General features: G+C 43.9%; 1 protein-coding gene across 3 annotated transcripts in view; it reads right to left on the bottom strand.

Moving 5' to 3' along the window:
• Positions 1-3,810: 3,810 nt before the first annotated feature.
• The window catches only part of DSP (desmoplakin), a 51,143-nt gene continuing 38,782 nt past the window's right edge, over positions 3,811-16,171 (bottom strand). The window contains exons 21-24 of one of the 3 annotated variants that reach the window (XM_082234110.1): positions 14,484-14,591; positions 13,175-13,273; positions 9,227-11,521; positions 3,811-7,190 (exon numbers count right to left, since the gene is read on the bottom strand). In XM_082234110.1, the coding sequence (XP_082090236.1) occupies positions 3,990-7,190; positions 9,227-11,521; positions 13,175-13,273; positions 14,484-14,591 (5,703 nt within the window). In that variant the 3' untranslated portion in view covers positions 3,811-3,989. The remainder of the gene's footprint in view (positions 7,191-9,226; positions 11,522-13,174; positions 13,274-14,483; positions 14,592-16,171) is intronic. The other 2 variants (XM_082234111.1, XM_082234112.1) reach the window with 2 other exon arrangements.

The raw sequence follows: 16,171 nt of genomic DNA, 5'->3' as shown, positions 1-16,171 counted from the left end.
ATAGGAAGCAATAAAATATTTGAGGGAACCAGCAGCCCCCCCCCCCGCTGATGGGTACTGCCATTCAAATAATGTGTGTATGTCATGTCATGTGATTATGTGGGGCGGGGCTTACCTGCCCCCTACATATTTTATTCAAGTCAACACCTCTGTTTTCTTGGCATGCAGCTGGCAGCCCTCAGTGGGTGATCTACTGCCGTTTTATACTCCATGTTAGCCCAATTGATTCCCGCTCAATGAGACGATAGCACTTTCAAGTCTTGAGTGATGCTTCAATAGCTAGATGGGAAAGTGGGACACAGCTCTGCATTCTTGTAGTGATGCATCACACAACTACTAGGGTGATGATAGAGCAGCAGCCTTGAGTGTGTAGGGACCAAGTTTGCTAGGGCTTAGTCCTGAAAACCTTAAAGTCTTGAGTTTAGTCAGTGCATGAATGGGGAGCTAGACCTCACTGCCCTGCCCTGCCCTCCGATATCTCCACGTGTTGTCTGAAGTAGGCTATTGAGGGAGGCCTCTGTGCATGGAGCTGTACACAGAAAGGCTGTGATGATGGTGCTGTAGGCACAGCCCTGCTGCTGCAGTTTGAATGTGTGGGCATAACTTCCAGTGAATAATCAAGAGGACCCCTTCACCCTTGATGGCAACAACTAGAAAGATGCTTTTGGATTCCCACCGGTGTCATTGCAGTCCGTCCCTTCTCTTTTTCATTCAGGCGGCACAAGGCACTTGAAAGTGTATGCAGCCTGCTTGTGTAGTTGTGCAGTCCGCAGACTCTTGCTGGTCCTATTCCACAACCTCCTTGAATGCTGCGTGGCTGGAATATGTTCTTGAACTGTGATAATAGACCTCGCGTGTCTGGATGAAGAGATGTGTTGTGTGCACTCAAGAAACCTCTTGTTGTTTGCTTGGCTGGAATGTAGCCCACTAAATGAAGAGACTCCTGTATCTGTGGCTCTGCTCAGTTCTTGCCCAGCCACCACTGGCATGTGGTCCCCATGAGACAATGCAGCCCTTTGGCTAAATGCATGCATGCATCTCACTTGATATCTCTACTCTTGGTCATGAGCAGCTGAATATATGAACCAACTCTACTTTAAAAACAACTTGTTAAAGGCAATGTGATATGAAACCTCTATGTCATTGTATCCACACATGCAAGTTATCACTTGATACTGAAGTCGACAAATGATGTGCACGCACACACATTAGCAGAGTATAAGGCATACCCTTATAACAAGTTTAGACACTTTTAGCAGTGCAGTTCTCATATTATTGCCATCTGAACAGGCACCACTGACATGCTGCATTGGGTTAATATTTGGGAAAAAATAAATGCAGTTACTCTGCAAACAGGGCAAACCCTGTGTTGATTGACTGAACTAATGGGACTTACTGGGCATCCTGGAACTAAAGGGGCTGGTGGAGACAATGCTAAGGACCCCAGAGCTTTTTACTTAACCATTTAAATCATCTATTTCAACTCATGGAACTTTGTGAGATATGGGCAGGAGGAAATGGGCAGAAAAGTGAATGGAGAAAACTAGGTTCAGGCGTCCCTGGACCTGGTAAGAGTCCAGAGTTTACGAGGCAAATGTCTAAGTCCAAAGTCTAAGCTACTCCATTTCCCCATTATGTTCACCTTCTGTGAAACTCTGCATCCACTTTAGAATAAAGAACCAGACCTAACCACAGCTGTTTTTTGCAGGCAGCTGTGCCAACCATTTTGGCCATTGTTTCCCAAAGCATCCTTTGTATATTTGTATACTGGCTGATACGTAGCAGGTCTGTCTTGGGGTATGTAGTCTGGATAGAGGTGCAACAGTTTCTACACAAAGGCGTATTGTGGCCAAGAATACAGGTTGGTTCTTAATGAGGTAATAAACTGAATGCCTGATGGCATTCCATACCAAACCTCCAAGGCTGTTGCGAGGATAAAATTAAGGTAACTGTGTTTTATTTATTTCATTTATATCCCACCCTACCAAAGGAGCCAAGGATGATTGCATATGCCATACTTTACTAATGTAAATAAATGGCTGAATATTCTTTCACTTCGCACTCAGAAACCAGGTAGCAGCAAGGATGACCCTGTTAATTTCTGCTTCTTCATCCAGGATTTCAAGGCTATTCTGCAATTTGGCTGTTCCAAAATTGGCTATTCCACTAGGCTCCCCTGGATACAGTGGTCCTCCAGGTGTTTCTGGACTGTGAGAGGTAAAAGACTATGGCACCCACCCTCTCAGCCTGGATTAGTAAAGGGGTTGCCTATTTATAGAACATTCAGTTGGAAAATTCTGCTGACATGTGTTGGAACACTGCAACATGAGATTATGATAATTTGTAAGTAAAAATGGCAAGTGTCATTTCCCCTCTTTTCTACTATATGCATCCTTCTCTAATTTGCATATTGTCGAAGTGTGCTGTCTCCCCAAATCACAGGTGTATCCCTATCAGGTATAGATAAGGAACCACTATAAAACAGCCAAGCTAACAAGGGTTCCTGTGCTTTGTTTCCCTGCTCTTTCCAGCAACGCTGTTTTTTGAGTAGAGGTTCTTGCATATAGGATGCTTTAAATGGTGGCTACGATATAAGCCACCCATATCTTGCTTTTTAGAGAGAAAAGTAATTTGTTCCCATGCTAATCTCACTGATGGTTTGCCAAGGAAGAGAGCTAAAAATAGAGACACCATAGCTCAGGTGTAGAGCACATGATGTAGCAGGTCCTAGATTCAAATCCCTTGTTTTTGAAGTATCAGATGGCAGGTAATGGAGAAGACCTCTGCCTAAGACTCTGGTGATGGAAAAGACACTTCAGCCAGTCAGAGCAGTCAGTATTGGGTTAGATAGAACAAATACTCTGGTCTGATATAAGGCAGCTTCCTATGAGTTCCTATGATAAAGTAAGTTTTAAATGGATGGATGCAGTTTTCCACATCTGTACTTCAGCATTTAGCAATGGAGGTGTAATCTAGAAAACTGCTCACCAGTTACTTCCGATAGGAAACCAGAAGCAATTTGGAATGTACTTGCCAATGGCTTCCCATCCACTTCTATGGTTTATAGTGATCATATTCCCACCATGAATTTAAAGTGCATGTCTAACACCTAGCCTCCTTGACAACCACAGATATTTACAGCTGAGATCTGAAGCAGCCGTTAAATGTGAGACTAAGGGAAACTCCAATTCGTAGTACTCAATATGCAGTCAACTACTGCAGCTAGTTTAGCCACTGCCAAGAATGCACGCAAAACAAACACTTAATGTCAAGATATTTACCACAAAGGAATCAAAGGTGGTTAATTATTTTTTTTTTTATTGCCAGAATAGTAAATGTTACACAGATGGGCCTGCATGGTATTACCCCGGGTTACAAGCAAGCAAAAAATGAATAGAAATGTTTGGCCACAGGAAATAAATTTTAATAAATCTGCCCTAATAAAAGCAGTGTGACCAAATGAGAATATAGTATAGCACAATTGGGTATAACATTTGTTGGAGAGGATTTTCAGACCATCACCGTTGTGCAGTGCAACATCCGCATTGATAAAAAAGTGGCTTTAAAAACATCAACACTGATAAAAACAACCAATATGAAGCCTGGGATAATAGTTTGTGGCCATGCATGACTATTTGAAGGGAACAAAAGCAAATGCTAAATACATGAGGAAAGATGCACACCAACATCAGAGAGAACTTGCCTCCTCCATTTACTATGAGAAGTCTGCACCCAAGACATTTAGAAAGCATGCACACATGCATGTGAGTTGTATATATATATACATGTATGGAGAAGCACAGCATCCCATCCAGAAAGATTTATTTTATTGGCATTTGGGTTTGGCTTCTATTCTGCAGCTTAACTATTTCACCCAAGCAAGTGCTAATATCACCAACAACCAGTTCTTTCTGTTTGTTAAAACAAAGGAATACAGATCCCAGCAAATGCTTCCAGTGCTAAATTCAGATAGGCTAGCTAGCTAATAACTAGCGCCCAAGCGAGCTGCTGCTGCTGACGGTTGTATAGGAATAAGAATATGAGGCATTCGTGTTTGCATCAAAGCTTCCTCTCCTGGATCCACTGCGCGAGCCTGAGCGGGATCCACTGCGGGATCCACTGCGCGAGCCTGGTGCCGAAGAGACATTGTATGGGCTGGAGATGCCTTTGGATGAAACCGAAGAAGCTTCCAGTAACCGAAGCCCAGTTATATCTTCCACCATCGAACGATTCATTGCATCTCTGAAGGAGATTTTCAGCTTTGTTTTGGGACAGGTCAAAATCTTCCCATAGTTGCTGGTGTCTTGTAACCTCTGGGCTGTCCGGCCATCAATCAGCCCTTTTCGAATGGCTTCTTCGGTACTTATTCTCCCACGAACTTCGGGGTCAATGAGACCTCCGGTGATAAACTGAAACTCAAGGAAGCGCTGGCCAGCCTCGTATGGAAGCCACTTTTCCTTCACAGCCTCTGCGGCTGACATTCTGTTTCGGCCCTTGATGCCTTCAAACCCTATGAAGGCTTTATGAGCTGGCTTCAGCCGTGTCGACATCTCATGGTCAATGAGGCCTTGGGCGACTGCTTCCTGAAGGGAAAGCCGCTGTCCTGTGACGGGGCATATTATGCCTCCCGTGCAAGCTTGGGCTTCCAGCAAACGCTGGGCAGTAATGCTGTCAACAATGCCCCGTTGCACGGCTTCTGAAATGGAGATCTTCTCCAAATTTTCTGTGTCAAATATGGCTGCGATTGGACTCGTTTCCTCGAGGGACTCAGAAAAGGAGCCGGAGCCCGAACTGCTCTTTAGCTTGATAGATGAACTCTTGATACTCAGTACCGTAGGAGAACGAATGGACTCGTGTCTGAAAACTTCATCACCGCCATTCCTGCAAGCAATCATGTCTGCAAACTGAGTCAGGCTTAATGACCCGGAACGGTATTGCTCAAAAAATTTCTTGTCCACAAGGCCTTTGTCAATGGCGTCCTGGATGTCATACTGGTGGCCCGTTTTCCTGTCAACAAGCACTACTCTTGTGCTCCCATCTGAACCTGTTATAGTGATTTCTTCCCATTCGCATTCCTGGTCAGAAAGCTCTAGGTAAGTGTCATAGTCTATGAGGCCTTTATTGTACGCTTCCTGGACGGACATTTCCTTATTTGTGTCTGGATCTACGATGACGACCCTGCGCTTCCTGAGGGTGTTTTTTTGCGAAGTCTGCACCACTTTCTTCTTCTCTCTCAGGGGCAGGAGACAGAGCCCACTTCCTTCATCGACTATGCACCTTTCTTTCAACTGCAAGTAGGTCAGGTTTTCTTCTGTGTTGGGGTCAAAAAAGCCTTTGGTATCGTCACTGGGATCAGAGAGAATGTTATTCAGCTCTTTGTCGAAGTAGCCACGTTGGTATGCCGTGCCGACTGGCAGCCGATGACTTTCCTTCGGGTCGATGATCCCACCAGTGGCTATCTGGGCCTCCAACAAACGAATCCCGTGACCTCTCTCAATGAGTTCCTTGTTCATTGCTTGGAACAAGGATATGATGTTTCCTGTTTCTGGATCTTTGTACCCAGTGACTGCTCTTTCAGCAGACAGGAGTTTTTCTTTAAATTCTATTCCAACTAGGCCTCTTTTGTAAGCTTCTTCCACCGTGTGTCGTGAATTGTTCACAGGGTCCACAACAAATCCAGTGGCTGCCTGGGCTTCCAGAAGCTCAAGAGCTGTTCCTGGTCTAACCAAACCTATTTTCATGGCCTGGTAAATGCCAAGCTTCTCTCTGGTGGCCTCGTTATAAATGCCAGCTATGCAGCTGGAGCCCTGGAGGAAATCTTTGATTCGGTCGCTGACTTCTTCAACCGTGATTACTCCACTTTCCAGATCATTTGCCGTCGACTCCCGAATGATGCCAGAGTCTACTAACTCAGAAATGTCAATGGGCTTCCTGATGCCTTGGAATGACATGCTTCTCTTCTGCACGGGAAGGAGGAGCAAACCAGTGTGTGGTTCGATTCTGCATTTTGCCCTCAGCTTCGTGTAACTTATGGCCTTCTTGGTGATCGGGTCAATTAAGTTATTTAAACTCTGAGGTTGGTTCAAGGATCTGACCAGGTCTCGATCAATCAGCCCACGAGCTAAAGCGATGTCTTTCGGCAAGAACACACTGTTGATGGGGTCAACGATTCCTCCTGCAGCCAACTGAGCTTCAAGGAGACGTATCCCGGTCTCCCTGTCGATAAGCTGTTTACTGATGGCTTGTGCCACAGGCACCGTTTTCCCTGAGAAGGGATCTTTAAATCCGGTGATAGCCTTTTCAGCGGTGTAGATTTGCTCCCGGTCATCAAAATCGATCAGATCTCTAGCAACTGCACTGTCCACGCTGAGAAGTTCGTTGCGGTGGGGGTCAATCACACCTCCGGTGGCTGCCTGGGCTTCCAAAAGGAAGACGGTGTTCTCTGGGCTGAGAAGCTGCTTCCGTTTAGCCTCCACCAGGGAATACTTGTCCTTAGGGCTAAGAGAAGCCCCGGCTATAGCCCCAGCTCCTCTGAGATAGGGTTCGAGATCAGCAGCAACTTCCTCCACGGACTTCTGGCCCCTCAGCAGCTTATCCAGGGTGGACTTGTCTATCAGCTGGCATTCGTACAGCTGGACAGCAGTTATTTTTTTCCGCAGGCCATTGAAGAGTAATTTGGAAGGGTCGATGGCAAAGTCATCTTCTGTCTGGGTGACTCTGTTGGCCACATATGGGCGCTGCTTCAGTTTCTCAATTTCCCTTTGCAGCCTCAGGCGCTCAGCCTCCATCTCCGACTGGCTCTTTCTGCTTGTCTCTTCCAAGCGGCTGCGGTACCTTTCTTCGATTCTCTTCATCTCTGCCTGCAGCCTCTCAATTTCTATCAGCAAGGCACTCTTCTCCCTCTCGCTCTTATCTCGCTCGGACTCAATCTTCCTGATTGTCTCTTCCTTCCGGGAATACTGGCTCTTCCACTGATTTAAGTCGTTCAGGATTTGCTGCTTCTCATTCTCCAGCCGCATTTTCAAGCGGGATTCTGACTCCAGTGTACCTTTGGCCCGATTCAGCTCTTCCTCCAACCTCAGCAACCTTGCTTTGTCTTGTTCCAAGGCATTAATTTTTATCAGCAGCGCTTCTCGTTCCTGCATAATATGAGTATACTGGGATTTGGATTCTTGGATCCTATGGGATGTCTATGGTTTTTTTTAAAGAAAGAAATAAACAAGGAGAAAATTAGTGCCTCTTCTTAACATCCTATATTCCCTATATTTCAAGCTATCCTGCAAGGGGTACTGGGTAACTGTGGCCCTGAGTAATAAATCTGATGTTTTTGATACAGCTGTGGATTTGTTTTATTAATACAGGATAGCACACTGATAGAAATGGGCTAAAAATAATTCTAACAAGAGAGTCTGGGGCATGACCCAGCACATTGGGGTCCTGCCAGTTTCAGTGGAAAGATTAAGCATGTGTTTAACAGCGCAGTCCTATACAAGTCTACTCAGAAGTAAGACCCACAGAATTAAATGGGGATTACTCCCAGGCAAGCGTGCATAGGACTGCAGCCTTGTGCATACAGCACAATCCTATCTCTTCCCTTTGAAATCAATAGGAATTAAAAATAATTAGCTTGGGGTGGATTGTACTGTCAGTGCTTAATATTTTTCCTTTCCTACCTGTACATATATACGACATACAATCTTAATTTTGACAGCAGTCTAGCAGAAGCTAAGTAATTTGGGATGCCTGCACTTCAGTACTGCCTCTGATAAAATCTTGTGTCTACTGAAAGGGGACCTTCATCTTGTTCTGTTTACAAAACATATGTATCACGACATCAAATCCAGACTGGTCTTACCTGGAGCCGATTTACCCACATTAACAAAAAAAAAAAATCTGATTATTTAATTCCACAATCTGATTCTTCTTTCAAGAAAGCGCTCATTTTGAGACTACAACTAGACTAATGGATAAAGTTCCATCACGTATCTTATGTGATGAATCTGAGTGAATAAAAGTACATAGATAATAATGTGCGTGTGAATTACAGGTGTTGGGGGGGACGGGACACAATGAGAGCAAACCGATACCCCACTGAGGAAAATACTGCTTTTGGACCAATCATGCACTAGCAAACCAATATAGTTCAGCAAACATTGCTTAAGATAGGCTCTCCATTCATTTCAATGAGTGAATTGATATGAATTGAGGCTGAACTGTAGCAATGTCTGATAGGTTGCTCCTAGTAAATGAAGACGGGGAAACCTAACTATCATTTTACTTGAAAATTATGAGCCCAAGCTACTAGGCAAAATGGGCAGACTCCAACACAGAAGAAAGCACACTTGAGGCAATGTCAATAGGCTTAAGTATGCTCTTCTCTGTGCAGGATTGTGACTCATTGATTTCTTTCTTTTTTTAAGAAAGAAATGAAAGCAGTGACATGTATAGCATGCACACAAACACACATATATAATTATGTATAATGTGCATTTTAGACAATATACAGGTACATAAGCAGCAATAAAATGTATACCAAATATACAACACCAGTATAACTATGTATACACTTTTGCATATGTACACTTTTTAAGGTATACATGTATGTATTTATGTATATACATATACTACCCTACAGCAAAATAAAGAATGAGAAGAGCAAAGGAGATAAGGATAAGCTCCAATATGCAACTTCATGAATAACATATTGTATACCCCTCTTTGGGGGTTGAGATGTCAAGAGTAACTGAACTTCAGGGGGTAGCTTCTGTAAGAACAGGTTTTGGAAATATGGCCTGGTCTTCAAAGTCCTGCTCCTTTCTAAGGATGATGAAGAGCTGACCAATTTTCCATAGGAAAAACGCTAAATTCTATTGGAATGAAATATCACCCAAAGATTTTTTTAAGCACCAAAGGTAACAAAAGCAGATGCTAGGTAAGATTTATGTCTAGAAGCGACCCAAATCTGGGCCTACAGCTAAGAGCATAAGACTAGCCTGCAGGATCAGGCCAATGGCCAATTAGTTCAGCATTCTGTTCTCACAGTGGCCAGTCAAATGCCTGTAAGAGACCTGCACTTAGAAGCCAGTTGGAATTTTTATATCAAATTTAAAAAGGAATCAATTAAAATCAATATACATAAATTTAGGGTCCAATGATTGGTTGGAAATGCATTTGGTGTTGAATTATTTGAGGGACAGTAAAGTTGTGATCAAATATTTGTGAATACCTCCATAGCCTGCTTTTGGAATTTCTCAATTTCCTGTCTCAAATTGTCCCTTTCTTTCTGTAAACCATTTATCAGACCCTGAAGTTCCAGGGTATGCTTGCTGCTTGTCTGTAGTTGACTCTTAAGTTCAATAATTGTGGCATTTTTTTCCTCATCCACTTCACTTCTGCCCCTTCTTAGATCATCATACTCCAATCTCACATTACGCAGCTCTTCCTCTAACATCAAGTGTTCTTTTGTAAGGTTCTCGGTAAGAGACTGAAGCCTTTCAATTTCTATTTTGCACTCATTGAGGCTTTTGCTCTTGTCCTCAATAGCCTTTTGCAAATGCTCGTTGCGCATGTGAGCTTGCTTTAGATTCTCTTGCTCTTGGACCACCTGGCGGCGCAAGGTTTCGATCTCTGAAGTGTACTTCCTTATCTCCTCCAAGTATCTCTGCTTTTCCCTCATCTGACCATCTAGCACCTCTCTCTGGTGCTTCAAGTCATCTTCACTCCTTTTCTTGACCATCGAGACCTCCTCTATCTGCTGAGTAAGGTTTGTGATCTTGACAGATTGCTCTCTGTAAGACCTCCTCATAGATTCTAACTCTGCTTCCACTTCCTTCCTCTTGGCAGTTTCTTCTCCTATGGCTCTAGCCTGCCTACTAAGCTCCTCCTCCAGCTTGCGTTTCTGCTGCTGCAGCTCTTTCATCGTGCCCTGCAACCTTGTGCTTTCTTGATCTTTCCCTTTTTTGTCCTGGGCAAGCCTCTCGTATTCACTTTTTAGCCGTCCCAGTTCCTGCTCTTGGACTTTCAACCTGCTGATGGTCTCTGTGGCATTGATATTTACTTTCTCCAAATCGTACTGGACTCTTTGCAATCGGATATTCTCCTCCTCCATAGATTTCCTCTGGTTTGTTTCTGCTTCCAGCAACTTTCTCAGCTTTTCAATCTCTTTGTTTTTGTCCTTAATTGTCCTCCCGGCATCGTCAAGAGACTGCTTGTAACGCATGGTCTCCTCAGAGTATTTCTGGACAGTCTGTTTTAACTCAATCTCAAGCTGCTGCTTCTTTTGCGAGATCTCAGAGCCAATGGCTTTTTGCTGGTGAGCATTTTCTTCCACTTGTCTAAGGTTCTCCGATGTCTGACTTATAGTGTTCTTCAGTCTCCTAATTTCCTCACATAAGCTCCTATTTTCTCTCACAACATTGTCGAGCTGTGCTCGGTAATTACTGGATTCCTCTTCCTTCTGCAGTGTCACCTGATTTATTGTGGTCTTTGTGATATTTATCTCAGTCTCATACTTGTTCTTTAAACTAATAATTTCCTCGTCATAACTGTTCCTTACCTTAGCCAATTCATTCTCAAGTTCCCACCGGCTTTTAGCCTCTTCCTGCAGCTGAATCTTTACTCTTTCAAGCTCCTTGGTTTTGTCCTGGATGGTCAAAGCAGCATCTTCAAGCGCTTGCTTGTACCTCGCGTTGTCTTCGTTGCGCAGATGAATGATCTGTTTCAGCTCCAGCTCGATCTGCTGCTTCTGCTGAGCCACCTCCGAGCCGCAAGCCTTCTGCTGAAGAATATTTTCTTCTGCTCTCCTCCGCTGCTCTGTAGCATCCAAAATGCTGTCGTTGAGCCTGATGATCTCATCCTTCAGATCTCTGTTCTCTCTCTGCAGCTTATCGATCTGGGCTCGGAGGTTTTTGGCATCATCTTCTTTCTGGGATGCTATCTGGTGGATGGTGGTCTTCTTAATGTTAATCTCGGTTTCATACTTGTTCTTTATATTACTCATCTCCTCATTAAACTGGTTTCTTACCTTAGCCAGCTCATTCTCATATTCTCTCTTCCGATTCCCCTCGTCCTGGAGAAGCACCCTTAACCTTTCTATCTCGTACTCCTTCTCCTTGATGACTTTCTCAGATTCTATCTTTTGCCAACCAAGGCTTTCTTTCTCATTCTGCCTTGTCTTCTGCAGTTGGTCAAAGTCAGTCTTCTGCTGGTCATATCTGTCCTCCAATAGCTTCCTTTTCCTCTTCTCATCTTCAATCTCATAAGTCAGCCTTGTTATTCTGTCATTCAGATCTTTTATTTGAGCATAGCACTTGTCCAAGTTTTGTTTGGCAGAGCCACCATCCAACTCTGCTTGCCTCTTCATCTCTTCCAAACCCATCAGTTTGGCCTTCAGCTGGGAAATTTCCAACTGGTACTTCTGTAGGTTTTGCTCCAGGAATTTGTGCTTATTGCTGTTATCAGAATTGGCATCTCTGGCTAGTCTCAGCTCTTCTTCCAATAGTTCTATTTTGGTGCTTTTCATCTGCAGATTCAGAAAGCATGAAAGATAAAAATTACCTATCGCAACCATTTTTGACCAACAGCATGCTACTCATTCACACACACACACACACCCCAAAAAAAATCACCACTCCACAGCTAATTTTAATAAAATGCCTTTTTTGCTGTTTGGTTGTTTTATTTCATTTTTTTAAAAAAAACTTCACATTCTCTTGTTAACCATAATGGACAAGACTCTTAACATTCTCAACGAGACCTTTTTAATATTTCATGGTTTTCAGTGCAAAAGTCCTAGTGCACCAGAAAACATTGGATCTGGAGGAATATATGCTACTCTATGTCAAGCTCTGAAAGCAGACTTAAACCAGAGCTCTGGGGTTCATTTTTCTGGTTTTTAGACATCTGTTAGCCTAGGAAAACATTTTTAAAGGCATGATATGAAATGTTTCTTGAAATAAAGAAACTCGATCACATATCATGTCTGAACCAATATTGGACCAAATAGAAAACAACTGTATAGAAACCAGGTGTCCACAAACAGGCTACTTTATACAAAAAGGAAAAAGAGGGGAAGGCGCTAATGCTCACAGCGGCCACTAAATACTATTCTCCCTCTTGGATGCCCTGCACACTGATCTCAATATGTGAAGGAAAACTGGTTCCTTAACGGCAACTGAACATTATTCTGTACATTCTCAGTTTTCTGTTTTTATTGCTTCATGTGTTCAGTGGCCAAGACTGGGCATCCAAAGCCATGCTTAAATTCAGGTTATGCCCTATGTAAAGCTGGTGGCAAAACCAAATTCAGGGGTCCTGAACTTGAGGGAGTGATGACTGAAGCTAAAATGAAAAATCTCATCAACTCAGGGTGGATTTGATTTAAATCAAATTGATTTAAATCACTAGTCAGTAAGACTTGCTTTAAATCACTAGTCAGTAAGACTTGATTTAAATCCTTTTTTTTACAGAAAGACTCATTCTTGCTGGTATAATCTTAATATTTACAACCAGATGAAGGTTTCATGGAAAACTTAAAACAAATCCTTATTTCCTGATGAATAGCCTTTCGCGTATAATGTAACTTAAATAGAAAATTGTATTTAGAAAGATTTTTTCCTCAAAAGCATTTTATTTTAAAAATCCAATTTAAATAAAAAAAATCTGATTAAAATTTTTAAAAATCCGATTTTTTCATATATATTTTTTTAAAAATCAATTTTTTTATCCACCCTGCATCTACTATAACAGGAATAACTAGGAATCAATCTACACAGGCAACAAATCATCTGGGGGGAAAAGCCTCATGCATCTAAACAACTAACATATCCAGGAAAGCTACTCTAAAATCTTCCAAATATGCCCATTTTTAAATGTGCAGGGAGCGGCATTTGTTTTACGGGAAGCAGTGTTCAAACAAGGAATCAGCTCTATCTGCAGTCTAAATTGGTCTGGTCCACAAAAGGCTGTATTGTATGAATCTGCTGAATGCACGCCTCAAATTTAAGACTAAAAAAGCTGAATCGTGTATAGCAAGAAAATTAGGTTTCCATTGTAGAAGTGTAGCCTTAGAATGTTATTTATTATTGCAAGAAGGTATTATTAACAGCATCAAAAATATTTACAAAAAACCCAGGAACTGGACAATTCACAATACATGAAGGAAGAGGGATATTACCTTTAAATCTTCCAAGCTCTTTAACATTTCACTCAAAAACTTGTAATAGTCTCCTGATTTTGTAAGAAGTTCAATGTAACGAGACTGGATCTCAGCAGCCTGCATGGAGAGGGAGGGAAAAGCAATCTATTGTCAACCTATCCCAAACACTATGTTTCGTCTGCATCAACAGGCTTGGGGTTTTGTGTTGTTATTATTTTAAAATAAAATGCCAGCCTGATCCTAGATTGACTCTGACTTAAGTATAAAGGTAAAGGCAAATGACCCCTGACAGTTAAGTCCAGGTTGCAAACAACTCTGGGGTTGCAGTGCTCATCTCGCTTTACTGGCCGAGGGAGCCAACGTTTGTCTGCAGGCAATTTTTCCTGGTCATGTGGCCAGCATGACTAAGCCGCTTCTGGTGAAACCAGAGCAGTGCACGGAAACGCCATTTATCTTCCCGCCGGAGCGGTACCTATTTATCTACTTGCACTTTGACGTGCTTTCAAACTGCTAGGTTGGCAGGAGCAGGGACCAAGCAACGGGAACTCACCCTGTCACAGGGATTCGAACTGCTGACCTTCCGATCAGCAAGCCCTAGGCTCAGTGGTTTACACCACAGTGCCACCCATGTCCCTGACATAAGTATAAATGAGTTGAAATGGATTTAGAGCTGATCTACAAATAGTGGAATGTCCCGTGGTGCAGCCCTTTCTAGATTTTACCACATTAGACTACAGTAGTACCTCGGGTTAAGTACTTAATTCAATCCGGAGGTCTATTCTTAACCTGAAACTGTTCTTAACCTGAAGCACCACTGCCGCACCGCAGGAGCACGGTTTCTATTCTCATTCTGAAGCAAAGTTCTTAACCCGAGGTACTATTTCTGGGTTAGCGGAGTCTGTAACCTGATGTGTTCGTAACCTGAAGCATATGTAACCCGAGGTACCACTGTATAAGCCTAGGGGGGAGTGTGTCATGCTTAACTTCTTCTCTGTGTTTGAAAAACAACCACCACCCTAAACCACCCTGCCTGCAGAAAAACAGCCATCAAGGAGGGAAATTAGGCTAGAACACACCAGCCTTTGATTGCAGAGGGGTTCTGACATGTCATATATATACCAAGTATGCAATTCCCCAATCTGCATTCCAAAACACCACCCCGTGCTTTTCTGGAACACCAGTCTCTCATGTGGCTTAGCAAACAGGTTCCTGCCCAGTGCTACAACACCATAGATTTCCTTCAGAACTGTGTGCACACCTCCTGACTTGGTTTCACCAAGCAAGAACATTACCAATTATCATGAAAGTGCACTTTATTATCATTTACCTCTTTCAGAATTAGCCCTGAAGGAGACTGGACCATGCTCCGCTTAATGGGGATGTTCAGCAAAGTCTCCAGTCCTGAGCAATATGCTGCAGCCTGCAGTTCATAATCCTGCAGAAGAGAAGAGAAAACAATTCATTTTGTAAAGACAGCCACCGTATGCCTCCTGACCTGGATTTTCAGAGCTGCAGGAAGCCAGTAACCTCCTCTTTCAACCTTTTGACATCAGCTGAAGACCTGGTTATCTGCCCAGGTTTCTGGTGGAATTTTGGTGCCAGTGTTGATGTTTATTTTAGCTGGCTGGTCGTAAATGTTGGAGTCGGAACTTAACAGGTTAAGTTTGTCCCATGATGCCTCAACATTCTGACGTCAGCTTTAGAAGCTGGGAGGAGTTTTCTGTTCTCTCTCGGTTGTTGAGAGGAAAGGACGAAGTTTTGCCATGGCTGCAAGGAGTCCTGGAGATTTCTGAGAAATGTCGCAATAAAGAACTGTAAATAGACACGAAAGAAGGCTCTGTGTGTCTGTGGGAAGCAACGTGACAGCTTTGACCGCTGTGTTCACTCTGCTAGCCGTGACCAGAGGAAGCAAGAACGCGCAGCTGAAGGAAGCGTGCCGGGCTGTTGTTAAAAAGCTAAGTTGGGTCGTAAACCCATTAGCCGGTCACGGTTGATAAAAAACATTCACAGGTTATGGGTATAAATCACCGCTTGTAAAGCTGTCGCTGGGACTGCTGGAATGCTTTGAAGTTCTGCGTTCGGAAGCAGTGGCGCTGACGGAAGCGGGGCCTGTGTCTGAGGCAAGCAAGCAACCTGAAAGACGCTGTGCTGAATGCTGCAGTGCTAAAAGCAGCAGGGAATCGTTTCTTCACGGACAGGAGCCAGAAGAGCTTGTGAGTAAAGCTTGTGGGCACCTGGGAAGAACGGGAGACTATGGACAGAAAGCCTGTTGAAAAAAAAGGCTGCTTAGAGCTGAGAGCTGTGCCTAGCGTTTGAAGGCAAGCTGGTGTCGATGCCTGAGACAGCTTTGAGTCCTGCCTGAAGTGGTGAGGCAGTCGATCTCAGCTGGGAGCTGACCTGCTAGACCGGGAGCTGGAGAGCGGCTGTTTGTTTACGTGAGTACGCTGGGCCCCGGGGGAAGATGGCGGATGGCCAGGAGGTGATTCAAGCTCCGTTTGAACAGCTTGAGGAACTCACCGCCCAAGCGTGGAATACCTGGGCAAGATGGGTGAGAGCGTGGTTTATAGCCACGGAGGTTTGGGACATTTCCCAGAGGGAACCAGTGCAACTGGTGGACAGAGATGCAGGAAAGCTGCAGTCTGCTTCTCTGGAGGAGAAAATGCAGAGAGAGAAAGCTGACAGAGCTGAGATCTGCATGTTGCGAGCTAGCGTACACGCTAAGCTGTTGCCGTGTTTGGAAGGCATTGAGTCAGCCTGTGAAGCCTGGAAGGTGCTGAGGAGTTTGTGTCAAAGCTCAGCAGGTGGCCAGGAGCAGGAGGATGCCGAGGGCTCAGCCAGAAGCCCTGAATCTACAGCCTCACGGAGTGCTGTTGGAAGTGTTGGGGGGGCAGAGAAGCCCAAAAGCCAGTTTGGAAAAGTTTCCACTGCGTATGCTGAAAGAAAGTGCTGTTTCAGCGGGGGCGGAGCTGATGTCCCGGAAGCTGTGCTAGCTGAGAGCTCACCCCAGTACTTTTC

Source organism: Podarcis vaucheri (assembly GCF_965113315.1).
Source record: "Podarcis vaucheri genome assembly, chromosome: 8".
In the NCBI taxonomy this organism is placed as follows: domain Eukaryota; kingdom Metazoa; phylum Chordata; class Lepidosauria; order Squamata; family Lacertidae; genus Podarcis; species Podarcis vaucheri.
The sequence above is the reverse complement of the archived record's forward strand: the minus strand, read 5'-3'. Positions and strand labels throughout refer to the sequence as shown.